The sequence below is a fragment of the Malus domestica genome, chromosome 17 (genome assembly GCF_042453785.1).
Source record: "Malus domestica chromosome 17, GDT2T_hap1".
In the NCBI taxonomy this organism is placed as follows: domain Eukaryota; kingdom Viridiplantae; phylum Streptophyta; class Magnoliopsida; order Rosales; family Rosaceae; genus Malus; species Malus domestica.
The window spans coordinates 8,581,475-8,608,416 of record NC_091677.1 but is presented as its reverse complement, the minus strand read 5'-3'; the positions used below and the strand labels follow the sequence as shown (position 1 = coordinate 8,608,416).

General features: G+C 38.1%; 3 protein-coding genes and 1 pseudogene across 6 annotated transcripts; all 4 read left to right on the top strand.

Moving 5' to 3' along the window:
• Positions 1-11,843: 11,843 nt before the first annotated feature.
• LOC139193728 (uncharacterized) lies at positions 11,844-13,961 on the top strand. Its single transcript, XM_070817321.1, has 2 exons — positions 11,844-13,338; positions 13,799-13,961. Exons 1-2 carry the CDS (start codon positions 11,850-11,852, stop codon positions 13,816-13,818), a joined length of 1,509 nt encoding a protein of 502 aa, XP_070673422.1. The 5' UTR covers positions 11,844-11,849; the 3' UTR covers positions 13,819-13,961.
• Positions 13,961-15,692, top strand: LOC139193729 (uncharacterized). Its single transcript, XM_070817322.1, has 3 exons — positions 13,961-14,932; positions 15,020-15,157; positions 15,249-15,692. Exons 1-2 carry the CDS (start codon positions 13,961-13,963, stop codon positions 15,050-15,052), a joined length of 1,005 nt encoding a protein of 334 aa, XP_070673423.1. The 3' UTR covers positions 15,053-15,157; positions 15,249-15,692.
• Positions 15,693-16,159: 467 nt separating this feature from the next.
• Positions 16,160-21,302, top strand: LOC139193565 (heavy metal-associated isoprenylated plant protein 39-like). Of its 4 annotated transcripts, none has more exons than XM_070816764.1 (6): positions 16,160-16,342; positions 16,558-16,715; positions 19,944-20,031; positions 20,227-20,254; positions 20,478-20,553; positions 20,721-21,302. In XM_070816764.1, exons 4-6 carry the CDS (start codon positions 20,249-20,251, stop codon positions 21,014-21,016), a joined length of 378 nt encoding a protein of 125 aa, XP_070672865.1. In that variant the 5' UTR covers positions 16,160-16,342; positions 16,558-16,715; positions 19,944-20,031; positions 20,227-20,248; the 3' UTR covers positions 21,017-21,302. The 4 variants fall into 4 exon arrangements, with proteins under 4 accessions (XP_070672865.1, XP_070672866.1, XP_070672867.1 ...); XM_070816765.1 differs by having other exon boundaries at positions 20,201-20,254; XM_070816766.1 differs by lacking the exon at positions 16,558-16,715 and having other exon boundaries at positions 16,194-16,342.
• Positions 21,303-21,382: 80 nt separating this feature from the next.
• Positions 21,383-22,584, top strand: LOC139193608 (uncharacterized; annotated as a pseudogene).
• The last annotated feature ends 4,358 nt before the right edge of the window (positions 22,585-26,942 follow it).

Sequence of the window (26,942 nt, the reverse complement as noted above, 5' to 3'; positions counted from 1 at the left end):
AGAATGATAACAACGAGCTTGTGCCTACAAGGATGACCACCGGATGGCGAATGTGTGTTGACTATAGAAAGCCCAATAACAGCACTAGAAAGGATCATTTTCCGCTGCCATTCATTGATCAGATGCTCGAGAGACTAGCTGGTCATTCTTTCTATTGTTTCTTAGATGGTTATTCAGGGTACAACCAAATTCCAATTGCCCCTGAGGATCAAGAGAAGACAACGTTTACATGCCCTTTTGGTACATTTGCATACAGACGGATGCCATTTGGATTGTGCAATGCCCCTGCCACTTTCCAACGATGCATGATGAGTATTTTTTCTGGAATGGTTGAAAATATTGTTGAGGTTTTTATGGATGACTTTTCTGTTTTTGGTAATTCTTTTGATATATGTTTGGATCACTTGTCTTTGGTTTTGGAAAGATGCAGGGAGACTAATCTTGTGTTAAATTGGGAGAAATGCCATTTTATGGTTAAGCATGGCATTGTGCTAGGACATCTGATTTCAAGCAAAGGAATAGAGGTCGACAAGGCAAAGATTGAAGTGATCATCAAATTACCACCACCAACTTCTGTGAAGAATGTGAGATCTTTCTTGGGACATGCTGGTTTTTATCGAAGATTCATCAAGGATTTTTCCAAAATTAGTCGTCCTTTTTGTAATTTACTTGCTAAAGATGCTTGTTTTGATTTTAATGCAGATTGTCATGATGCTTTCAACAAATTGAAGAATCTTCTCACATCAGCCCCAATTATAACAGCTCCAGATTGGACCCTTCCTTTTGAGCTCATGTGTGATGCTTCCGATTACGATGTGGGTACTGTTCTTGGTAAGCGACGTGACAAGCTCCCCCATGTTATATATTATGCTAGCCGCACTTTGAATGATGCTCAGCTGAATTATGCCACTACGGAAAAAGAATTACTTGCAGTGGTATTTGCTCTTGAAAAGTTTCGATCTTACTTAGTTGGTGCTAAAGTCATTGTGTATTCTGATCATTCTACTCTCAAGTACTTATTGTCTAAAAAAGAGGCCAAACCACGATTGCTTCGATGGGTCCTTCTCTTGCAAGAGTTTGATTTGGAGATCCTAGATAAAAAGGGACGTGAAAATGTTGTGGCGGATTATCTCTCAAGATTAGTAAATGCAAGCACTGATGAGGCAGATTCATTGCCCCTGCAAGAGAGCTTTCCAGACGAGCAACTTTTAGCGGTTACTCATCAAGTACCATGGTATGCTGACATTGCAAATTATTTGGCATCTGGAGAAATACTATCAGAGTTCAGTTACCAACAAAGGAAGAAGTTCCTCTCCACTGTAAAACACTACTTTTGGGATGAGCCATACCTTTTCAAGCATTGCCAAGATCAAATCATTCGTCGGTGTGTCCCTTTAGAAGAACAAGAAAGCATTTTGAAGTTTGCTCACCACTATGCCTGTGGTGGTCATTTTGGACCAAGAAGGACAGCGACCAAGATCTTACAGAGTGGTTTCTTTTGGCCATCTTTATTCAAAGATGCATACCTATGCTGCCAGGCTTGTGATAAGTGTCAAAGAGTTGGAAATCTTTCTCAGAGAAATGAGATGCCCCAACAAAGTATTTTGGTGATTGAATTATTTGATGTTTGGGGTATAGACTTCATGGGACCTTTCCCGTCTTCAAATGGCAATCTCTACATCTTGGTGGCGGTTGATTATGTCTCTAAGTGGGTGGAGGCAATAGCTTCTCCAACATGCAAAAGTTCTGTGGTGTTAGGTTTTTTGCAGTATACTATTTTTCCCCGATTTGGAGTACCTCGTGCTATCATCAGTGACGAAGGTACGCATTTCTTAAACCGCACCATGGCTTCCCTTTGTGCCAAGTATCATATTCACCATCGCATAGCCACCCCATACCATCCACATACATCTGGACAAGTTGAAGTATCTAATCGGGAGGTCAAGAGGATTCTTGAGAAAACTGTCAGTTCATCTCGAAAGGATTGGAGTTTAAAGCTTACTGATGCTTTGTGGGCATATATGACAGCTTATAAGACACCGATTGGGATGTCTCCTTTTCGTTTGGTGTATGGGAAAGCTTGCCATCTACCTATGGAACTTGAGCACAAGGCATATTGGGCTATTAAACACCTCAATTTTGACTACCAAGCAGCGGGAGAGAAGCGGAAGCTGCAGTTGAATGAACTGGAAGAAATAAGGAATGATGTTTATGAGAATGCAAAGATTTACAAGGATAAGACCAAGAAATTTCATGATGCTCACATCCTTCGTAAAGAGTTTCAACCGGGCCAGAAGGTTTTGCTTTTTAATTCAAGATTGAAACTATTCCCAGGAAAGCTCAAATCACGTTGGAATGGTCCATATCGTGTTGTACAGGTCCATCTTCATGGGGCTGTGGATATCCAAAACATGCAAACTGGTTTTGTCTTCAAAGTTAATGGACATTGCTTGAAGTTATACAAGGAGTCTCCATATGATCTTGCTAAGGATTCCATCACTTTGAAGGAACCTGTTATTTGAATCAAGCTGCCAACAGAATGTCTAGCTCTAGACAGTAACTAAAGCGCTTCTTGGGAGGCAACCCAAGCTTTCTATCTTTCATTTTTATTTTGAATAATTTTAAATGGTCTTGTTCTGTTTTTCTCTTGTTTTCTGGTTTGTGTGTTTAAGTCCTACTTTTGTTCCTTTATGCAGGTAATGATTTTGCAATCTCTACCACAACTTCTTGCAAGATATTTTTTTCATTCAAAAAAAAAAGGGGGAAAGGAACATTGAGCAGATAAATACAAGAATGAGCCTTCACAAAGGCTGCTTAGGAGGAGCTTCAGTAGTCGGCGGGGCCTCAGCAGTTGGCGGGGCCACAGAAGGAGGAGGCATCAGAGGTTGATCATTTAGAGCTTCACTACGCGGTACAGCCCTAGAAGACGAAGGCAAATGCTGTTGGAACAAACCCACAAACCGCTGATGATCAAGTAAAATCTGACCATCAGATTCCTGCATCTGGTCAATTTTCCTCTTCATGTTTGTGGCATAGCTGTGTGCGAGCTTGTGCAACTGTTTATTCTCATGCTTGAGCCCTCTAATATCATGTTTGAGACTCATCACTTCAGCCGCCAACGATTCAACTTGACGGGTTTGGGCAAAGAGGCGTTGGGCCATGTTGGACATGGAACCTGCACACTGCACACTGAGAGCCAGAGACTCCTTAACAGCCAATTCATCAGACCGTTTTGCAAGCAGTCTGTTATCTTTAGGAGTGACAAGGTTCCAGGCCACCACCGCAGCTGTCATGTCATTCTTCATCATCGAATCCCCAACGGTAAGGGGGCCAGTAGGGGATGTGAAGGATGGGCGCCATATGTTGTCTGGAGAAGGCAGAGCTGCCTCTTCACCAAGGTTCAAGTCAAAACGACGGTCGGAAGGGCCAGACATTTTTTAGAGGTGGTAAAGAAAGAAGAGGTCGGACAAGTCAAGATCGTAGAAAAAAAGAGGGAGTTTTTACAGGCAGAAATTCAAGTGTGTTTAGAACGTCCTCCATACCTCTATAAAAATCAGCACGCGATAGTATTTCAGAGATCGAAGAGGCAATTCCAGATATCGAAGAGGCCAACTAAAAAAATCAAAGCGGCGTTCGCTTTCTCAAAAGCTGAGCTTGCTCAGAAACCACGGGCCATCCTTTGTTCCAGATTTGTTCGCACTCGTCACATGCAACCTCTGCACTCGACGGAGCTCAGATTTCGAAGAGGCAAGCTCAGAAATCGGAGAGGAATCTGCTTTTCCAGACGTGTCAACATTTGTCACATGCAGAGTCTGCTTTGCGGAAATTACGGGAAATCTGTCGAAGATCTCTGGTAAAGTAGAAAACACGTGAAGTTTACTGTTCAATCATCCAACGGTTGCCGACAGTGTGAAAGAACAGTACCGGTTATTATTTCCTATAAATGTCGACCTTCACCCTCCATGGCAAGGCAGACATACATAACCTTCCATCATCTCCGAGAATGCCTTTCCAACAAACCCTTTCGAGTCACTCAGTGTTCCTTATTCCTTGGGGTACCTCTGCAAACAACCCATCCAAAGCAAAAGTATTTCATATCATGAAGGTTGAAAGCAAGAGTAGCTCATATCATGCTTTCTCCCTGTCCTTCTCCTTGTCTTTGTTTTACGACAAGGAGAAAGAGAGCAATCAGCCAGCACTTGGTATCAATCTTCCGATATGGAGCCAACTGTCTGGAACCCCTTCCTGATTGCTTATCTAGCCTTGCTCTCGAGTACTCATCTTCATCATCTTATGCTTCCTCTTCGTCTACCACATCTACCTGGGGAACAAGTAAGGGAAGTGAAAATGATACCTCGAAGCATGTGGAGACAATTTGCCAATTCATCCTCAGCTAAGGACAAGGAGAAAGAAAGTAAGAGGTGGGCACTTGGAAAGATTGAAGAAAGAAACAGACTAACACAGCTACCTTGTGCCAGCCCGCAGTGCAGAAGAAACAAGCAGAGAAGAAACAGACTCACACTGCTGCTCTCCTCACCTACACAAATTGGTGTGTTCTTTCCTTTTCTTTATGTGTCTTTATTTCATTTTATATTTCTTTGCTTCCATTTTTATGTCTTATTGTTCAAAAATTCCTTTCATTATCATTGGGGACAATGCTATAATTAAGTTTGGGGGTGGAAATATATTTCGTTAGTTTATTTCTCTTTCAAAAAAAAAAAAAAAAAGTTTTTGCATTTTTATTGTTGTTTGTAGCTACTTCTCAATTAAATTATGAGATTTGATTTTAATTTCCTTCTGACTTTCAAGAAAGTCTAAGTTCTTTTCGTTGTCTTTGTGTTAACTGTGATTTCCAGAAATCAACTTGAAAAATAAATGTGCCTAGTCTTGTCAATGTGAAACTTGAGCATGATTTAGCGTTTCATATGTGAATCATGTGAGATTATGTAAACCTTGTGAGTTTTTGAGCCTATACAAGATTGAACCATTATGCATCAATCTCATTCCTTCTTGTGCGTATGATCTCACTGTACATGTATCTCTAGAACTTGCTTTATACTACTCAATTCATTAATCAATTCATGTAATAACTTGGAAGTGATATAGGCCATCTTTGGATCGTTTGAGCCTTTCATGCCTACCTTATATGCTATGTTTATCCTTAGTAGCCCATTGAGCCTTAAACTAAGCCCTTTCTTTGTTAGCCACATCTCTTTACCTTGCTCCAATATTGGAGTTGAGCCCATACACAAAAATTGATTCCTTATTGTTTTGAGAAAGTATTACATAGGTTGTGCTTTTGGGGGTTTCATTTATGTAGAAAGATGGATAGAGCATGTGTATTACAATGAAATGTGAATTTGATGGGTGATGTAGCTTTTGCAGATTTGTTTCTTTCATAAAATAAAAAAAATAAAAAAATAAAAAGAAGAAAAAAAAATGAAAAAAAAAAAACGAAATATATGAAAATTGGAGAGTGTTGATTTGTTGAAAATGTGTCGGTAGAGTATAAATTTCCTTTTGAAGTTAAATTTGGGGAGTAACAGGTGCTCGAGGTTTTATTATTTTGCTTTCAATTCGAGGTGGTGTGATATTGAGGTGTTGGAAAACTACCAAAGTGTACTTTCTCAAAACTTTTGATTTCCATATCCTTTCTTTCATTAGCCTATCACCTTTAGCCCCATTACAACCGTAATAAAGTCCTATTGATCCAAGGTATTACTTAAATATTGATAAGCGAGTTAGGTGGACAATCAAGTATATGGCGGCATGTGCACTGAGATCACTTGAGTGAAACACATTAACCAAAACTTATGAGTGAATGAGTGTATGTCTTGTGAGAAACTCACATGTTTGCATATGATGATTTAAAGGAGCTTGGAATTGCATTGACATGGCTAGCTCACACATGGCTTTTCAACGTTTTTTGTTTGAAGGAAATTTGGTTAACTATTGGATGATGTTTTGAGCTCTTGCTTACTTCTTGGCAGTGTATTTCATGGTTAGCACTTATCTCTGAAATCGAAATTAAGAAGTTGGCTACTAAGTTGTTGAATCTAGTCTTAGTTGAGTGGTTTTGTTTTGTGTTTTGTTTTGCTAGATGACTAGCAAAAATGTAAGTTTAGGGGTATTTGATCACTCATATATTTCATGCATTTATATCATTCATTTCTAAAGTCTTTGTGATGTTTTTGTGTTAAAATTGTGGCATTTTACCTTACCTTGTGTTAATGTACAATTAATTTTATTTTAGGATCAATCTCAAAGAAAATGGGCTGAAAAGAAGATAAAAGAAAAGAAATAATTGGGAAGGAAGTGGAAAGCACTGAGCAGAAAACAGAAATAGAAAAAAAGAAAGACAGTGGGGAGGGACACGGCATAAACAAAGGAAGGAAGTGGAAAGCACTGAGCAGAAAAAGAGAGAGAGAGGCACGTACTGCGCAGAGAAAGAAAAAGAAAACAATAAAAAAATAAGCGGGACTGAAAAAGGCTGGCAGGAAAATAAAATACGGACTGAAGAAATAAAAGTGGGAAGGAGAATAAAAGAAGTGGGACACAGACTGGACGGCAGAAAGAATAAAAACAGCAATTAAAGAGAGAGTAGTGGATATAGACAGAGAGGAGTGGGGAGGACACCGACTGGTGGAGAAAAGAAAGAAAAGAAAATAATTAAAAAAAAGAATAAGAAGAAGATTGGGCAGAGAGACTGGCGTCAGAGCATAAAAGAATAAAAGAAAGAGGGGGAGCGCGCAAGGAGGGAAACGACAGGAACAGAGCAGAAACCAGAGGCGCAGAGGACAGAGGGAGACTGACGCAGCAGAAGCAGAGGAGAAGAGTAGCACGGGAGTAGAAGGCAGTGCGCAGAGCTGAGGAACTAAAAACGGGTGTTTTCTTTCTTGTTATTTTTTATGGATAATTTCTTATGTATGAACATAATTATGTGTAACTAATTTTATTATGCTAGAGTGAGGCCATGAGCCGCAATATGAATACGTAGTTTATTTTTCAATTGCTTAAGTATTGTTATATGCTTGCTTTGATATTTTCAATCACTGAATTAAACTATCTATGTACCTTGATGCTTGATCACCATTAGGATGCTTAGAAAAGTTATCGGATGCAATTTTGAACGAATGTCACGTTAAAATTGGTTATGCTTCTTGTGATTGAAGATTGTACTCTCCTAAGGTAAATATCATGCTCTTAGGGATTATATGGTTTAACAAAAGGATTTTCACCAAGATTAATGAACCACTCATGTTTATATTTAATCCAAATGTCATGGATAAGTTGCATGTAGTGGTATGCGTTTTAGCTTGAATATCACAAGTAAAACATACACAAGGAAAATCCAACCTTCAAAGCAGGTGTGTTTTCATTTATTTAAGCAATTGGAATAGCTACGTAGGAGTGTTGTTGGTAAAGGTTGAACTCTAGCATATTGTCAGTCTATTTTTCTTAAATCATTTATTTTATCTTGAATTTCCTTATTTACTTGTTTTGTTTAAGTTGAATCATTATTCCCTAAAACCAATTCCCATTTTAGATATTTGTTTAAGTCACATCCAGTAATATTTAGTTTCGTCAAATTAGTGTAATTCTTAAAGTTAAATAAGTTAAATACACAAAAACTCGTAAATTGTTTATATCAGTCCCTGAGGAGATCGACCTTGCTTGAGCCATTCTATACTACAAACACTTGTTCTCTTGCAAGAATTTTCTATGGTTTAACCCTTTGTTTTACAAGTGGTAAAATCGCTATCAAGAAGCGAGATCAAGACAAGATGGTCCTAGCACAACAAGACAAGATGATCCTAGCACCACAAATTGGTTAAGTGGTGAGGAATAGGGTACTTTTGTAATCGGAGCCCATAGTTTTCCCATCACTTTGGGTTGTAATTTATTATTTATGTTGTTTCCATTTTATTGAAGTTAGTACTTTATTTAAAGTGAGAGTACATGTATTTAATTTCGTAATATATTTATCCTAATAATAAAATCTTTATTCATCAAATTGTTCACGTATAATGAAATTATAAAACACACCAAATAAAACTAAAAAACTCACCAATTGGAATTACATAAACACACCAAATAAAATTACATAAACATACGAAATAATAAAAAACTCACTACAAAAAATACACCAAATAAAATTACATAAACATACCAAATAATTCACACCAAATAAAATTACATAAACATACGAAATAATAAAAAACTCACTACAAAAAACACACCAAATAAAATTACATCAACACACCAAATACAAACAAACATACTAAATAAACTTAAGTATCTTCAACTTGTTTCAATGCCCACTGGTGCTCTATCAAGTCAATTTGCCGATCATTGTGCATAGATGACCTTTGAAGTGCAGTATATCGTTGAATGACCCTTTCATTGTAATGTCCATCCCTTTCTAATGGCTCGTGTTGCACGGGTTCTTTGGTGGCATCATGCGCACAATATATCCGTGTTCTTGAATTGTTCATCGTGTCTGGCTCTGGCTCATATTCATCAACCGCATCATAATCGAACTCATCTTCCACAATCATGTTGTGAAGAATGACGCACGTCATCATGATGGATCGAAGTGACTTTACATCGAACATTCTGGCAGCACCCCTGACGATCGCCCAACGAGCTTGAAGGATACCAAAACAACGCTCCACATCTTTCCTGCACCCCTCTTGACAGCTTGCAAAGTGTTTTTCCCTTGCACTTCGCGGACGTGGCACTGTTTTGACAAATGTTTCCCACCGTGGGTAAATGCCGTCAGCTAGGTAGTATGGCCCGTCGTACCTACGTCCGTTGATGACGTACGTGACTTTTGGTGCCTTTCCTTGTAGGACGTCGTTGAACACTGGGGATTGGGCAAGGACGTTGAGATCATTTTGAGCCCCCGGAACCCCGAAAAAGGCGTGCCATATCCATGTATCAAAAGATGCCACTACCTCCAAAATGATAGATTTTGATCATTTTCTGTCCCCATATGCGCCTTGCCATGCACTTGGACAATTTTTCCACGTCCAGTGCATACAATCGATGCTTCCTATCATCCCAGGAAAACCTCGCATCTCGCCCTTCTTCAGAAGCCTTTGCAAGTCCCTGCGAGTAGGTTTTCGGAGGTACTCTGCGGTGTACAAAGATTCGACTGCTCTGCAAAACCTCATCAGGGCCTCAAGAATGGTTGATTTCCCCATCCTCGTTATCTCATCCACTTGGTCTGCAGATGCTCCATACGCAAGCATCCGCAACGCAGCAGTGATTTTTTGCTTAAGCAAGAGACCCATAACACCACAAGCATTCTTCTTTTGCACAAAGTAAGAATCATGGTTGCAAACATCAGTCATGATTCTGTTGAACAAATGTCGTTCCATTCTAAAACGACGTCTGAAGTACGTATCAGGAAATGCACTGTTATGGACAAAGTAATCGTCCAACAGCTCTTCACCCCGTCGTTGCCTGTTTCTATCAAGGTTTCTTGAACGGTTGGGCCTGCATATCTGAGCAACAGTCTGGATGACTCGACGGGAATGTGAGGCTCTCGCCATTCTTGTTTCGTCATCTCTCCTTCTACGCTTCTCATCCTCTTCCATCTCATTTTCGGTTATCTGAAGGTTGAGCATTCCTTCAGATTGGTTAAACAATTCTTCCTCTTGCTAATCGATTTCCCACATCATCCTTGATGAAGAAGAAGACATTGTAATGATGGATGGTGAAGAAGAAGCAGAAACTATGAATAATGAGATAGAGATGTTGAGAAAATTGGTGTGAGATTTGTGAGGATAGATGGTGGATTATATGGACGATTCAGAAAGGATTGGATTGTAGATAAGGCCACGTGGCATGCCGTCATTCGTTAAAAATCTGATCGAAATCTATCCTCAAATATTCTGAAAAGATAATGACACGTTGCACGATCGTATTGGATAAAAATCTTATCGAAATCGATCTCCAATAATTAACTTTTCAGATAATGACACGTGGCGCAATTTTGAACGAGTTAAAATCTGATCGAAATCTATCGTCAAAGATTCTCAAAAGATAACGACACGTGGCACGATGACATTGGATAAAAATCTTATCGAAATCCATCGCTAAATAATTGTTTTTTTTTATAAAATGACATGTGGCGCAACGAGAACGATTTAAAAAATCTTATCCGAAATTACAAATAATTTTATTTTGTATTATTTAAACAAACAAAAAAAACTAATATTTTATTGCCTATTGCCAGGGGGGAGGGCTCCAAGGGTGGAGATGCAAATGGCAATTACTGTTCATTAATGGCAGTTACTATTCGTTAAAGGCAGTTACTGTTCAAAAGGGTGGATTCAATAGTGGATTGCCAGGGGGAGGGCTCTATGGGTGAAGTTGCTCTAAGTAAGTCATAGATTTGATAAAAGTGAGGAGCAAGGACAAAGAAGAGTAAATTTTCTTGGGTGAAACGAGCAACAAAAAAACAATTACAAAGGTCGGGAAGAAAAAAGACAATGCGAAGATGAAAATTAAAGGAATCAAGAGAAAGAGGAAGGGTGCGGATGTGGGTAATGTACATTGTATTGCCTACCCAAATAAACATTAGAAGGAGAAGGACCCGCATAGGGCTCCACATGCGCAACCAAAGACGGTTAACTCGTCATGTGATGGGTAACACCAGTGTCGGGATGCCAAAGTGGGTCAGGCTGCTGTTTAAACTGGGTTCCAGCAAAGGGTGCGGCCTGATCAGACCCACAGTACCTGTGCGGGCAGGTCTGGATATGCTAGAATGTATTGCAGTTAAGGAGGGCCTCGGAGCAGGCCATCTGGGCTGAGAAAAATTGGGCAGACAATTGGGCCGAACAGGAGAAAAGGGCTGCGCCAGTTTTTGTTGATGGGGATGTTGCCAGTGATGCTGGACTGGGCCGGCATCATTAAAGGGCCTACCACAACCACTTGAATTAAATTATTGAGTGAAATACAAAAAGCACCAAAAAATAAGGTAAGGATTTTAACTTTATAAGAACGAGTGGTTCTTATAATATGAAATACGATATTTGATGTCTGTTTGAATTAAATAGGCGGATTAAATAATCCGGGCATACCTTTTAGGCCAAATTTTTTTTGTAGTCCCTGTGGTGACACGTCACTCTCAATGTGACCCTTGTGGTGAAAAAGCTATTAATTAAACCTCTGTGGTGAGCTCTGTTAGCAATTAAGGTCCAAATCCAAAATTCCGTTCGTCTTCTGTTAAATAAAAACTATCAAAATTAAGTTTATTTATTTTAGAAAATAAAAGGACAAAAACATGATTGAATTAAAATAAAATTACAAATAAAGAAACTTGTGAAGATAAAAAAACTCAACAGTCCCCGTATCTTATCTCGCTCCCAGCCACCATCATAGCCATTGGTGGACGTCCATCGTCGTTAACCATCACCTCAAATACTATTAACCTAGTCTTGCAGATCAAGCCAAACCCATTGTGAAAAACACATCCCACCCCTCAAATTTGCAGACCAACCAAAACCCAAGTGAAATTAAACTCGAAAAACCACTTCAATGGCTAGGAGAAGGGGTGAAGGTGAAGTCGCACCTAATTTCTTAGGTATGATTTAATTTCGTTTGAAAATCCTAATACTTTTAATAAACCATTGTTTATTTTTCAATGCCAACACGTCTTTGATCATGAGTTAGAGTCTTAGTCTTACTTGAATTTTCATTCTTGTATCACTTTGTACCTGTTCGAATGCATATATGTCTTTCAATTTTGTCTGTAATTGGTAGTGTGGTTTGATGTAGGCCCTAGTTGGCCAGTACTGCAATGCATAAGTGATTTTTCTGTATTACATAGGTTGAGATACATGTGCTATCAAATTGCAGGGGCTGATTTGTTTACACTCAAGTTCATATGCGGAGGGCAGATGATATATTTTGATAATGTAGATCCAGACTTGTTGTCAACTCATGAACTCAAGTATATGATGGAAGAAGTTGGATACAAACATGTGAAGAGATTTCATTTCACCAAGCCAGGAGAGGACCCTCAATGTGCTTTGCATCCACTAGATGGTGACAATGACATATCAGCTATGATTAACATTATCCCTAGTTCAAGGGAAATGACAATCTATGTGGAGCATGATGCGGACAGGTCAATTTTAGTTCCAGAACCAAACTTTAATGATTTTTTTCATGAGATAATGGGTGATGCGTCCACTCAAGTCCCAGAAAAAGTGTTCTCTCACATTCAAAGCAATGCTCAGGTACAAGATGAAGTTCTTAATAGCCTATGGTCAATTGAAATTCCTAACCCTAATGTAGATAAGGGTAAAAGGGTATATGGAAATGTTTTAGAAGAAAGTGGGGAGCAATATGAAGTCAATAGTGAAGGGCTATATGAAACCTTTTTACAAGAGGATGGGGAGATTGGTTATCGGTGTAATCATGGAACAGATAGTGATGATTCTAACTATGAGTTGTATGATTTTGAAAATGATGCTGCTATGGAAGATGATGATTTGTTGTTTGCTAAGTATGTGGACATCTCATCTGTAAGGACAAACACGAGACCTGTTGTACAGAGGACTGTTATACCTAAAAATATTATTGATAATGAGCTACCTGAGGAGAAAGAGCACAACTATGAGGAATTGCATAGTCCTCATAATTCAGATGATGATGAAGATTCTACTGAGAGAGATCCTGAGTTTAATGCAGAAACTGATATGGATAAACCTAGTTTCAAAATTAGGATGAGGTTTGCACAAGCTAAACACCTGAAAACCGCCATCAAGAGGTATTCGATTTATGGGGGTTATGATATTGATATGAAGAAGAATGATAGGGGTAGGGTTACTGCAGTTTGTGCAGTAGGGTGTCCTTGGAGATTGCATGCAAGTGTAATGCAAAATGATACCACTTGGCAAATCAAAGTTCTTAATGATAAACATATATGCAGTAGAGTGTGGAAAAATAAGTATGTGACATACAAGTTCATTGCTGAGAAGTATTTGAATCGATTTAAAGATCATCCGGGCATGACTGCAAAAACTTTACAGGATGTAATAAAAAGGGACATGAAGTTGGATGTTGGGATTAGTCAATGTTTTAGAGCAAGGACAGAAGCCCTACAAATGTTAAGAGGGTCATATGATGAGCAATTTGCTAAAATTTGGGAATATTGTGAAGAAGTAAGGCAAACAAATGTGGGAAGTACTATGAAAGTGAGTGTAGATCCTCCATTCTTTAAGAGGTTATATGTTTGTCTTGATGCTTGCAAGAAAGGATTCAAAGCAGGATGCAGACCAATGATCGGGGTAGACGGTTGTCATCTCAAAGGACCATACGAAGGTAAATTATTATGCTCCGTCATTTTATATTATGACTTAAGTTGGTCAGAAACTCCATACTTAGTTTCTCTAGTTATTGTCACAGGTCAACTACTTGCAGCCGTTGGTATTAATGCTAATGATAATATGTTTCCAATAGCCTATGCTGCTGTTGAAATTGAAAACAAAGAAACATGGTCATGGTTTTTACAGTTACTTATTGATGATCTTAGACCAGTCGAAGAACACGGATGGGCATTTATTTCAGATCAACAAAATGTGACACTAAAACTAGTTCACCAAGACTGTTCTATGAATAAAGTTGTTTGCCAATTGATATGCTATATTGAAAAATACTAGACAGCTGAGAAGAGTAGAAATGTAATAAAATATAATTACATATTTAACTGAAAAAAAAAAACGATGCTTTATGTGTTTTATTTATTGCATCTAGTTTGACAGAATGCTCATTGCACTTGTAGGGTTTGGATGTAGCTTTTAAGCAAGTGGTCCCAAGGGCAGATCATAGATGGTGTGTGAGGCACCTATATGGAAACTTCAAAGCAATTCACAAAGGTAAGAAACTAAAAGATTTGTTATGGAGTGCTGCAAGGGCGCCTAATCGTGTTGAATTTGAAACAGAGATGGAGAAGTTGAAGAGTGTCAATGACAAAGCATATAATTGGTTGGCAGCAAGAGATCCTATTAGGTGGGCTAGGTCAAGGTTTAGCACTAGGGTGAAATGTGATATGCTTCTTAATAACCTATGTGAAACATTTAATAGCTGGATACTTACTGCTAGGGATAAACCAATTTTAACCATGATGGAGATAATAAAGTGTAATTTAATGAGAAGGTTGCAAGCTAAAAAGACAGAAATGAGTACATGGCCAAGAAGAATTTGTCCTAAAATTCAAACTAAGCTCAACAAGGCAAGATTTTCTGGTAGAAATTACTTGGCCGCACACGCAGGGAATCTTGTATTCCAAGTTGGGACTTACTTGAATGATCAGTATGTTGTTGATGTTGGTAATAGGACTTGTAGTTGTAGGAGTTGGGATCTAACTGGAATCCCATGCATCCATGCTTGTGCAGCATTGTTTCACCATAGAGCAGACCTAGAGGAATATTTGGATGAGGTGTATACTAAAGAAACTTACTTGAGAGCCTATGACTACATGATTTTTCCAGTTAAAGGAAATAACATGTGGCCTAAGTCTACCAACACACCATTACTACCACCATTAGTGAAAAAACAATCGGGGAGGCCTAAAAGGGTTAGGAGAAAAGGCCCAGAAATGGAAAAAAAAGTCGTTGATCCAAACAACAAACAATTAGCAAGTCGAAAAGGAAAGACAATAAGGTGCAGCAAGTGTTGGCAATGGGGCCATCACTGGAATTTCTGTAAGAATGAGCCTACGGATGTTCCACCTGGTGTATATGTGGACAAGAGGTATATGTATCCAAGACTTCATACTGAAGTCAGAAAAGGTAAGAAAGCTAGTGCAAATCCCATTGAAGTTGTTGTTGATAGTGGTAATGCAACTGGCAATTATCATGCTTATAGACATGAAACTCCTACTGCAGCTCAAGCACCTACAATGGCCAAACAACCGGTGAGCTACTTAATTTTGTACTTCTATGCAAATGTTGCAACTCCACTTGGATGACATTATTGTAATTTTTCTTATAAAAATATCTAGGCTATAAGGCATACACATGTGGAAACTACATGAGCAACAAGCCAATTCAAGATGGTAACTGCAACCACTGAAGGTCTAATAGGTGACATTCCATATCAGTCAGCTGGAAATTCGGCTCTAGTGCATACAAGGACTAAAGTAAGTCGTTTATTTTGTAGTTCTTCGCATATTATCTAGACACTTAGATGCTATTTTGTTATTCTAATATTTTATTGTACAAAAATAACAGTGTAAGAGGCAGACAACCATTGAAACTGTTGGAAGTTCAGCTCCATTAGTTGTATTGCCTTCAGAGATATCATCTAATTCCAACTTTGCCAATACACCTTGGAGACCTCCAGGAATGACCTCTGCAATATCATCCAATGCTAAGAATCCTTGGAGACCTTCTGGAATGTCCCCAATGCACAATATGCAAAACCAACAAGTGAAAAAGCATCGTACCTTGCAAAAGAAATGACGCAGCGGAGGAAATTGATTTTATTTTGTGGGAGACAAGATTATTTGTTTATTTTGTGGAAGACATTTTCAATGGCATTTTGTTAAGATGAACCACAATATATTGTGGAAGACATACTTTTGTCTTTGCTTTTTTTTTTTTTTTTTAGGCTGGACATAATTTTGTCATCAGTGTGCAAAATATATTATGGTATGAAAAATGATGAAATTTTTTCTTTTGTGAATGGTTAATTATATTATATCTCTTTTTCACTTGGGTTTTGGTTAGTCTGCAAACTTGGAGGGTGGGATGTGTTTTTCACAATGGGTTTGGCTTGATCTGCAATTTGACTAGGTTAACAGGATTTGAGGTTATGGTTAACGACGATGGAGGTCCACTAGTGGCTATGGTGATGGTTGGGAGCCTGAGATGAGATACGGAACTGTTGGGTTTTTTTATCTTCACAAGTTTCTTTATTTGTAATTTTATTTTAATTCAATCATACTTTTGTCCTTTTATTTTCAAAAATAAATAAACTTAATTTTGACCAATTTTATTTAACGGAAGACTAACGAAACTTTGGATTTGGACCTTAATTGCTAACAGAGCTCACCACGAGAGTTTAATTAATAGCTTTTTCACCACAAGGTTACATTAAAAGTGGGGTGTCACCAGAGGACTACAAAAAAAAAATTTGACCTACCTTTTATATACGGTCTTTACCCTCTTCCTTTTATCGTCCAAAGCACGGTACAATTTAGTTGGGCTTCTCTTCTTCCTCTCCAGACGGCGGTTTCCAAACGCTCTCTCTTCCTCTCCGGACGGCGGTCTCCAAACGCTCTCTCTTCCTCTCCAGACGCACTCCTCTCTCGTCTGAATCCCAGGTCCGTCTTCTCAAATTCTTCTTCTTCGTTTGCATCACAGTTCGTCTTTTCATTTTTCTTCTTCTTCCCAGGTTCCGCTCCTCCCTCTGTTCTTCCCCCTCCTCCTATATTTCTTGCAATTTTTTTTCAATTGGTTGAATCTAGTTATTGTTTTCTCTCTGATTATGCAATTGATTATGTAATTTTGTGTTTTAATTATAATTTCCGAATTTTAGGGTTTGCTGTGGGGTCAAATTTGGGGTCGAGTTAGAATTTTCACTACAGAAGCTCACACACTCTCTCTCTCCTCGCCACTCGCCCCCAACTTTCTCCTCATCTTTATCGTTACGCTGCTGCTTTTTTCCGGCTACCCAAAAACCGCAGTGCTCGCCTGGTACGCCTCTTCGATTTTGGGTATAAAGTTCCCATTTTTATTCATATGGGTTCTTATTTTTGCTATGTATGTTTAAGATTTTGCACCCACCGGGATCAAATTTTGGTGGGTTTTGTGAATTGGGCATCGAGTTTCTGATGCTTTAAGAGAAATGGGTTGTCAGTGATTTTTTGATATTTCAATAGTTGGACTTTTGTGGCTGCATGCGTTTTTTGATTTCTGCTGGGTTTAGCTAACTGGGTTGTGCGGTTAATCTGTTTGTTCTCCAACTTTCTTACGATTTAAGTGCTTTTAGGTGAAGTGCTTCCTGTGCCTATTTGTTCTGTTGGCGGCTTCTCTGCACCAGAGGATTCACCCTTCTTTGTTTCTTTAGTGACCTCTTCATTCGCTTTCTTTGGATCTGAGACATCAAAGCCATTCTTTACAAGATCCTAGAGTCCATGAGAATTTAGTATGGTTTCCATCTGAATTCTCTAGAATTCATAGTTGTCACCATTGAAAACTGGAGTGCGAAGCTCTGCAGTACTCGATCTAGCCATATTAGACTTTGAAATTGAGAAATCAGACAAACTTAAAACTCGGATGACCTCAAATACAACTTAAAATGATTCAAGTTTTCTTCCACGGGTTCACGCCCAGTTTAGACGATGAATCTAGGCTCTGAGGCCATGTTAGCATTTAGTAGTGTTTTTGAGCTTTGAAAATGGATTTGAAGCTCAGAGGTATGAAATTTGATATTATTTCGTGTTAATTTTTAATTGAACTTGAAGAATGAGGAATGCATATCTTGCTTGTGATTGGTGATAGTGGGAGTGGGGGTGTGCTTCCTGTGCCTATTTGATTGGGTGTTGAAGTATTGCTTTGTTATGATTTCCTTTTGGTCTGGCATTCTGTTGATTGGGTGTTGAAGTATTGCTTTGTTTTGGTTTCGTTTAGCAGTTGTGGTTTACTGAATAGAATTGTTGATTGGGTGTTGAAGTATTGCTCTGTTGATTGGGTGTTGAATAGAATTGTTCTGGTTTCGTCTAGCCAAGATGTTATCCTGACTCGTTTAACTGTGTTTCTCTGCTTGTTCTTGTCCTTCCTGCTACTGTTTTTTCTTGCTGCTGATGCAGTTTTTATCTGCTGGTGTGGTGTTCTTCTGTTGCTCTTGACTTTTAGGCTTTCTTCTGTTGCTCCTGGTGTGGTTTTCTTCTGTCCGCCTGAGTTGCCTAGTTATCATTTCACCAAAGTTTTCAAGAAAAAGAACAAAAAAAAATGCACATTGTTTTTTTAGTTTGAAAAATATTAAATTTGTGACTTATTTTTTGTGTGTAACTTTACACCGTGTGAAAGTAAAAGTCATGATGACTTTTGTTTCAAACAAAAATTCAGAGTAGCCGACACTCTCAATTGGAAAAGAAGAAAAAGCTGTTGGCATTTATTCCACTTTGTAAAGTAATTGCCTTTTAGAAAAAAGAGTGTGAGTGAGAAATAGAGAAGAAAGGGAGAGCTGCTGCTCTTCTGGTTTTTATCACTTAGTATTAAATTATAAGGAAAACTTGAAAAGAGTTTGAAAACTTTGAGTTTTAACTGACAAAATAAAAGGTAAAGTGAATAATATCATGATTGACTTTTTAGTATAAACATGTGGTTTCTTGTTAAAGTGAACAGTACCGAGAGCTTTTCATTAAAGTTCCCATATATGCACAATTGATTATATGCTATCTTATTGTGTATGTAATTATAGGAATGGAAAGTGAACAAAGTAGTTAACCAAAAGGAAGTAGAAGGGTTTGGAAACAATATGAAGAAGATGCATTGCTGTTCATACTTGTGGAGGCAGTTGTTAAGAATTTGTGATGTGATAATGGTTGTTTCAAACCTAGAACAATGGCTCAATTTGAAGCAGCTATTAATTTGAAATGTCCTAATGCCAATATAAAGTAGTTCCACATATTGAGTCCAAAATGAGGATGTGGAAAAAAGATTATGCAATAGTTTATGACATGGTAAATAAAACTGGTTTTGCATGGAATGATGTACGAAAATGTATTGAGGTTGATAGCACTACTAAAGTATGGCAATCCTATGGGAAGGTAATTTTCTAACATAATACTAGATTGAGAGGACAAATCAAGGTGCTGAATATTCTTTTTGAAAAGCCATAGAATGAGAGGACATTCTTGTCTTTGGATGGTGCAATGAAAATAGTCTTCGTACTCATGTTACTTGGACAAAATAACCACAATTGACATTTCAAACCAACAACAATATATTTTGTTAAAAGTAGCATGCATAGCATGTATATATTGAGTACTTGGACAAATTGCTTCTTATTGAAAGCAAAGCAGCAACATACATATATTTTGGCTATCTAGACAAACCGTTTCTTACTGAAACCAACTTGCATTTGTATATTTTATGAACTTGGATATGTGGTTGGATTAATCTATATAACGTAACGACTGTAGTTGTTTTTTGTGAATCTTCTTTTATGTTATGGGAAAATATTTTGAATTTGATGTATGGCATTTACTATTTTTCTTTGTTATTTGAAAATTTGTGTGGTTTTCAATAGGTTAAGTTCAACAAACAAAGAAAGATTTGTCAAATTTTTTTTCCCCTTGTCCTATCCGGTTCAGTACCAAACACAGTATAAATAATACGGTCATTAGTCCGATACTGCGCTAAACGCCCGATTAATTTAGTCAGGACTATCCGGTGGTTATTTATCCTATCCGATAGAAATAGTTAGTATAGTCCGAGCCATTGAACTTTTCATAAAGTGTTCGAAGCTGCTACGGTGTCGTTTGGCACTGGGAGATGATAACAATGTTTGTTAGGCTTAGTTTAGAAGTGCTTTTAAAATGATTGAAAATGCTTGAAATGAAAATATTATGGAAATATTTTTGAAACTTATCTCTTTGTAAAAATTCATGTGGATTTAAAAAAATACTTTAAGTGCTTCCTGCAAGAAGCACATGTTTAGTGTTTCTTTAAAAAAACACTTAAAATGTTTTTGAATTCATGTGGATTTAAAAAAATACTTTTAAGTGTTTCCTGCAAGAAGCACATGTTTAGTGTTTCTTTAAAAAAAACACTTAAATGTTTTTGAAACTCAAAATAAATTTCACAAAAAACGATTACACTCAATTCAAAAGTATTTCTAAGCGAATTCTTAAACTTCTAGTATTCGATTACATGATGATGTAAATAATATTGAATTTAATTAATTTTCTCTTGCAGCCAAAATTAGCACATGATTTTGTTGACCGTAGACTGAACTTCTTGCGTCTTGACTTTTGACTAGTTGCATTGACTCAGTTCCCTCTTTGTAAGTTCTTTTCTTTCCTACCTTCAATTATTCAGTATAAATTGCAGTCCCCCAAGGACTCTTCACTTCACCAACACACTTTCAACTTCTCTCCCTCTTAATTACTTCTACCATAAGTTAATCTCCTTTTATTTTCTTAATCTCTTGGATTCTGCTGAAATATTTGAAGTTTTGGATTCAACTTCTTGCTTTCAGATCTGTCGAGCTCCACAGAAAAATGAAGGTAATTAGGGTTTCTCTTTCTGCAGACAACTTTTTTATGTGATTCTTTTACATAAAAGATATGCATGCATAACTGATGTTGCTACTTTTGGGTAAACCCAAAACTAGAACCTTTTGAAAATCTTGAATACCCTGCACTTTTTTACACTAATTTGTCGACACTTGGTTCTGAATTTTGATCGTTGCTTATATTTCTGACTATAATTTGTTTTGTTTCATGACAGAAAGTAGTGTTGAAATTGGAATTATACGACGAGAAGGGTAAGAAGAAAGCCATGAGGGCCATCTCGGGGCTTGAAGGTATAATTCCATGGCCATACTACTCTCCTTTTCAACATATTACTCCGATTTCAATAGTTTCGAATTAGCAGACCTTAGAACAGTTTGTTGGTCTGCACTCAAGTTCGAATCCACATCTATTGAGTGACAAACTAATTTAATTTTGTTAATGGAATTTCCTTTTGCAGGGCTTGATTCATGTTCAATGGATATGAAGGACAAGAAACTGACGGTCACAGGGGACATAGATCCAGTGGAATTGGTGGGTAGATTGAGGAAGCTTTGCCCGGCGGAGATAGTCTCGGTCGGACCGGCAAAGCAGGAGGAGAAGAAAATGGAGCCAAAGGAGGAGCCGAAGAAGAAAGATCCAAAGGACGAAATGGCTGAGGTTATGAAGGCCTACCAAGCTCACTATCCTCCAATGCCTTCATATTATTACGTAAAAAGTTCAGAAGAGGATCCCCATACATGTGTCATTTGCTAAATGGTTGGTAAAATTAAGTTGATATGGTGTTCTTCAAGAAGAGAAATCATAGGTACAGTGGGTAAAATCGCATAGAAGTTTGGGTAATAAAATGGGTTGGTGTTAGTTTTCTATGATCTAGAAGTCTCTGGTATGTCCCTTCGGGGACATCCGATAAAATTGGAACGATACAAAGACGAGAAGTCTTTCTGGTATTTCTGGTGTGCTACTTTGTATTTTTGTTTATATTTTTTATGTGGTATTTACTCAGATAATCAATGAATGAAAATCAGCTTTTTTTAGTGCACGATTCTTGTTTGATCACTCGTTGATTTTGTATTTTGCCAAATAAACTCTGCAATGGTCATCCACCAAAAATTTCTACGGATGTCGAGCATGCAAATGCTGCATTTGCTTGAATATATGGCATGATGTTGTTACAGGTGCTCCTTGCATCCATAATTTCAGCATGCAAAATGCTGCATTTGCTTGAATATATGGCATGATGTTGTTCCAGTTGCTCCTTGCTTCCATAATTTCTGCAACGGATGCTTCTCTGAGTGGTTAAAGAGATCACAGGAGAAACGTTCAAGTGTACTATATACCCAGTGTCGAGCAGCTGTACAGTTTGTTGGAAGAAATCACTTCCTGCTTAACGTTGTGGAGGAAATACTAAAAGTGGATTCTTCACTGAAATGCTCCAACGATGAAGTGGCAATTTCTTTTATGCAACAGTACGATTAATCTTTATCTTAAACTCTGAAAAAACATCTTTGCGGAAAAAGGGCTCGCTCCCAAGTGGATGAAGAAGATGATAATGCGTCTAATCCATGCCCTCAATGTGGTAATGAAATATGGTGGGTTTCGCTGCAATCAACCCACTATCCATCTGCAATGTCAAGCATGCGGAGGAATGATGCCTTCGCGCACCAATAACAGTGTACCTCAACACTGTTTAGGATGTGATGAGGCATTTTGTGGTACATATTGGCATGCACAAGGGGTTGCACAAAGTGATTCTCACCGTGTGTGCAGTCGCGAGACTTTCAAACCAATCTCAGAACGGACCATCTCTAGAATCCCTACTTCAGCGCATGAAAACAATCGACATGAACAAGTTATCACTGAGAAGCGTATTGCACAGTTGGGGAGAACATTGCAGGATGTCATTGCAGAATGGCTTGCAAAGTTGAACAACAAAGAAATTGATCGAACGAGGATGCCGCTGAATCATGTTGAGGCAATAACTTCTAGGACACCTACGTGCAATTACTGTTATGAGAAGCTGATCTCCTTCCTCTTGTAGTTGTTTCGGATTTCGATTCCCAAATTTCATCTACCCAGCATCAAACGGAAAATTGCTGGTATGGATATGCATGTCGGACACAGCACCATAATGAAGAACGTGCTCGTAAAAGAAGTCATGTGTGCCAGCCAACTAGGGGTACTTATATGTAGATCTTCTTTCTCTTGTTTCCTCTGTTTTGAGAATTAGAAATTTATTACAAGCTTATCTTCTCTGGTACTACTGAGATTTTCTGGCAGCCAACATTTATGCATAAGAGTTGTTTACTTTTGTTTGCTCATAAGTTTCGCGTACATATCATTGCAAGACTCAAAACCTACACATGCGAAGCAACTTGAAAACTTTTGTAGCTCTGTGCATCCCTGAGGGCATGATGAAGTGGTAATCATTTCATAAGACATGATTAATGGATATGATCATCTTGCAATACTAATTAAACAAGTCGAATTTAGACCGGTTGAGATCGATTAGTAAACAACAGAGGGTTTTCAATACTCTGGTCTTACAACATTAATGCATGATCATAGATTCACAGGTCCACAGAAATGAAATCGTCATCCATATTTTACAAACCAAACGTTTAAGTTCAAATTCCACAAAGTACCAAAATCTACCTCTCCTTGGACATAATTTCGAAACAAACTTGAAAAAGGAAATTTGGAAACTAGAGCTCATAAACTTGTTGAAGCTCCTTTTTCACTGAAGACTAGTTCGATACAATAAACTGTCGTATAATATAACCACCATAAAACACAGTAAGAAAAGAGGGAAAGTAGAACCAACACTCAAACAATTCCACTCCATTTAACCCATCAGTTTCAAGCCTTCTGAGAGATGGTAGCTGATAGGAGCATATTTATGCGACTTAGTTAACATGTTTTCTTGCACTTACTTAGTTAGTTATTGCTTATAAGAGTGTTTTAAGCTATTTTCGTGTGTTTGTAGGTCCTAATAGCAAAGTTGGCAAGAAAGTGCAATTTGGAGCAATTTGGAGTAGTTTTTGGCCAAGATTGGATAGCTTATGCATGGAGCAAGATGGATGGACGAATTTGAAGTCAAAAGAGGCTAGAAACACTCACCCACTACACCCATTACATCCACTCATTACCACAACCCACTATACCCATTACATCCACTCATTACCAAAACACTCACCCACTACACCCATTACATCCACTCATTACCAAAACACTCACCCATTACACCCATTACATCCACTCATTACAACAACACTCACCCACTACACCCATTACATCCACTCATTACCACAACCCACGACACCCATTACATCCACTCATTACAACAACACTCACCCATTACACCCATTACATCCACTCATTACCATAACATACACCACTACCACCTTAATTAGATGGTGGTCCTCTCCCTAGCCTATAAATACATCCATCCTTCACCATAACTAGGAGATCTATCAAAAAAACACACACACATCATCTACACAACTCTCCATTCTTTGCCGCATTCTCCATCCAATCTAAACCTATCCATGATCCTTCCATTCAACCATAAACATCCATAGACACTTGTGCCGCAACAAGGTGGGGAAGAAAAAGGTCCTTGGCGTTTCAAGCTTGAAGATTGGAGCATTTTAGGTGTACTTCGTTCTTGTTTTAAATGTCTACTTTGTTAATTTCTGATTTTGTTGCAACAATGAGTGGCCAAACCTCTATTTAGTTAGGGGGAAGTTTGAAGCCATGAACATGCTTGAGATATGAATTGATTTCTTCCAATTGTGATTTGATAAGTTGTGATTGCAATTCAATTATCTATTTTCTTCATAACTGATTCTTGTATGTTTATTAAGGATGCATACTTAGTTTTCATGCATGAATTAGATGCTAGAATATAAATGAGTTTCACCTAATCGTTACAAGTTTATATTCATAAGTAGTGAAGGTTGCTTGTCACAATCGCGTTAATTGAATTCTTGGCAAACGTATCATGCATTCATAGTTACAATTGCCTCGTCAACACTTATGATTTTCATTGAACGTAATGATCTCTGATTGTATCTCTATTATGCATTCATATAGGGGACTTTTAGAGAATGATTTGGGTTGTCGCATGCATTCATCCAATTCAATGAGTAAAGGAAAATCTGAGGGTTAATTTGTGCATCATGGTTAATCTGGGGTGTTGAGCATCATAGTTTATTGAAAAGCAATTGGAAATCGATTCATGTACAAGTGTGTCATGTGTGAAGAACGGACATCTAACTAATCCATCCATCATTTTATTTCTCAAATTCATTTTACAATCTGCCTAGTTTTATAACTTGCTTGTTTATTTCAAATTCATCCAAATCAAAACCCCCCTTTTACTTTCTTGTTCCAAAGTGTTTAAAATCTGTTTTGTTTATGTTTTTGAGTCATTTTAGAGGTTTTAGTAAGCCCTCCTAATCCCCGGTTTAGAACGATCACTACTTGCATTTATACTACAATTTGACAACAAGAGGGTTTAATTTGAGTGCTTAACTTTTAAAGCATCAAATTTTTGGCGCCGTTGCCGAGGATTAGCAACTTTGCTAATCCCTTTTTGTTTCTTTTCGTGTCTTTTGTTTTTAGTTTCTGATTTTGTTTTGTTTTGTTTATTTTACTTTTGATATTTGATTTAGTTTTCGTTCTTTGATTTTAGGTACTAGAGAAGTAAGACATGGATTTTGCTAGCATTCAAGCTCAATTGGCAAATCTTACTTCTCAATTGTCGCAGTATGCCGAAAGGACCATAATGCAAAGTGTCCCTACATTTGGTGCGTCTTATAGGCAAGGATATCAAGCCAATCAATGTCCATAAAGAGATTGGAGTGATCATTCAAACTCTATGTGGTGGGAAGCTCAACAAGTTCAACATGAAGGATATTGGCAGCCATATGAGGAGTTCTATTCATGACCTATGCAACCACCACAACCTCATATACAATATGCCCAATCAAACTCAGGTTCGTCAGTAGATTATGATCGAATTTTTGATGAATTAAATTCTTTGGTGCAGGGCTCACAAAATCAAGCCAAGGAGGCTCAACAAGACGGATATTGGCAGCAATCTGAGGAGTTTTATTTAACGCCTATGCAGCCACCACAGCTCCCCCTACAACAATTCCAATCAAATTCAAGTATCTCCATGGATAATGATCAACTTGTTCAATTATTAACCAATGTGGCGCAGGGCATGCAAAATCAAGCCAAGGAGGTGGAGGACTTGAAGAAACAAGTGGGACAAATGGCTGAATTCATGGGGAAATTCAGTAGAGAACAAGGTTAGTTATCTAGTGCAACAAATGTGAATCCAAATGGATGTTTCGAATCTGCCAATACCATTATCTTGCGAAGTGGAAAAGAAGTTGGATCTGACCCCAACCCATCCAACTCCGCCCCAAAGGAGGACGAGAAGTTGCAATTCGAGGAGGAAAGCCAAGACAAGGCCACGGCAAGGATTGAGCAATCCTTGCCGCATCCCCCTACACCCTCTACACATCCTAATCTGTCCAAATCAGGTAAGAAGGGTCCAATTCCAATTAATTCTAATGTTATTCCTCCAAATGTACCATTTCCTTGCAGATTTATGCAAGCCAAGAACGAAGAGGAAGAAAAAGATGTTCTGGAGACGTTTAGAAAGGTGCATGTCAATATCCCACTCCTTGATGCTATAAAGCAAATCCCGAAGTATGCTAAGTTTTTGAAGAAGCTTTGTACAACAAGGAAACGGATTAGGGAGAAAGAAGTGGTGCATGTAAGCGAGAATGTCTCTGCAATGTTGCAAAGAAAGCTGCCACCTAAATGTAAAGACCTCGGTAGTTTTACAATTCCTTGTATTATTGGCAATACTAGATTTGAACATGTTATGCTAGATTTAGGTGCATCAATTAATGTCATACCATATTCTGTTTATGCATCTATGAATCTAGGAGAACTTAAAAAGGATGGTGTGATTATTCAATTAGCCGATTGATCTAATGCATATCCAAAATGAGTGTTGGAAGATGTTTTGGTGTAGGTAGACCACTTGATTTTTCCTGCAGATTTCTATGTGCTTGATATGGAGGACTCAGTCCAAACTCCACCATCGCCAATCTTACTTGGACGACCTTTCATGAAAACAGCTCAAACTAAGATTGATGTGGCCAAGGGAGCAATAACTATGGCGTTTGGTGGTGACATGATTAATTTTAAAATTTCTGAATCTATTGAGACTTCTAATGATGTTCGTTTTTGTTTTTTCATTGATATAGGGCAAGAACGTTCAACACCTATCAAGAAGGATGCATTTCGAGCCACCAACGAAGAGGGAATTGGAGTGGATAACAAGAAGTGCACGACCACAACCCTCAAAACCCCAAATCTGACCGAGAACAATCCATGTGCATTTGTTGATAGTGCTGCCACTTCATTGCAGCATATCGGTACGTCACCTAGTCCAATTTCAATTCCTATTTCAACTAATAGGTTGTTACCTTCTTTGGTGCAGGTACATAATCAAATGCAAGGTGGTGGGGAAGTTTACATTGATTTTTGGAAGCAAAATACCACAATCAGGAAGGATCACTATCCCCTTCCATTCAAGGATTCAATGTGTGAGTATTTTGAGGAGAAAGTTGTGGAGGAAATCCCCCTCCATGCCATG

Coding starts and splice junctions, on each gene's coding strand:
- LOC139193565 (XM_070816764.1), top strand. Junction 20,554..20,720: donor GGCCATCTCGGGGCTTGAAG/GTATAATTCCAT, acceptor TTCCTTTTGCAG/GGCTTGATTCATGTTCAATG.
- LOC139193729 (XM_070817322.1), top strand. CDS start 13,961: ATGGAGAAGTTGAAGAGTGTCAATGACAAAGCATATAATTGGTTGGCA. Junction 14,933..15,019: donor CTACAATGGCCAAACAACCG/GTGAGCTACTTA, acceptor AAAAATATCTAG/GCTATAAGGCATACACATGT.
- LOC139193728 (XM_070817321.1), top strand. CDS start 11,850: ATGTGCTATCAAATTGCAGGGGCTGATTTGTTTACACTCAAGTTCATA. Junction 13,339..13,798: donor TCTCAAAGGACCATACGAAG/GTAAATTATTAT, acceptor TTGCACTTGTAG/GGTTTGGATGTAGCTTTTAA.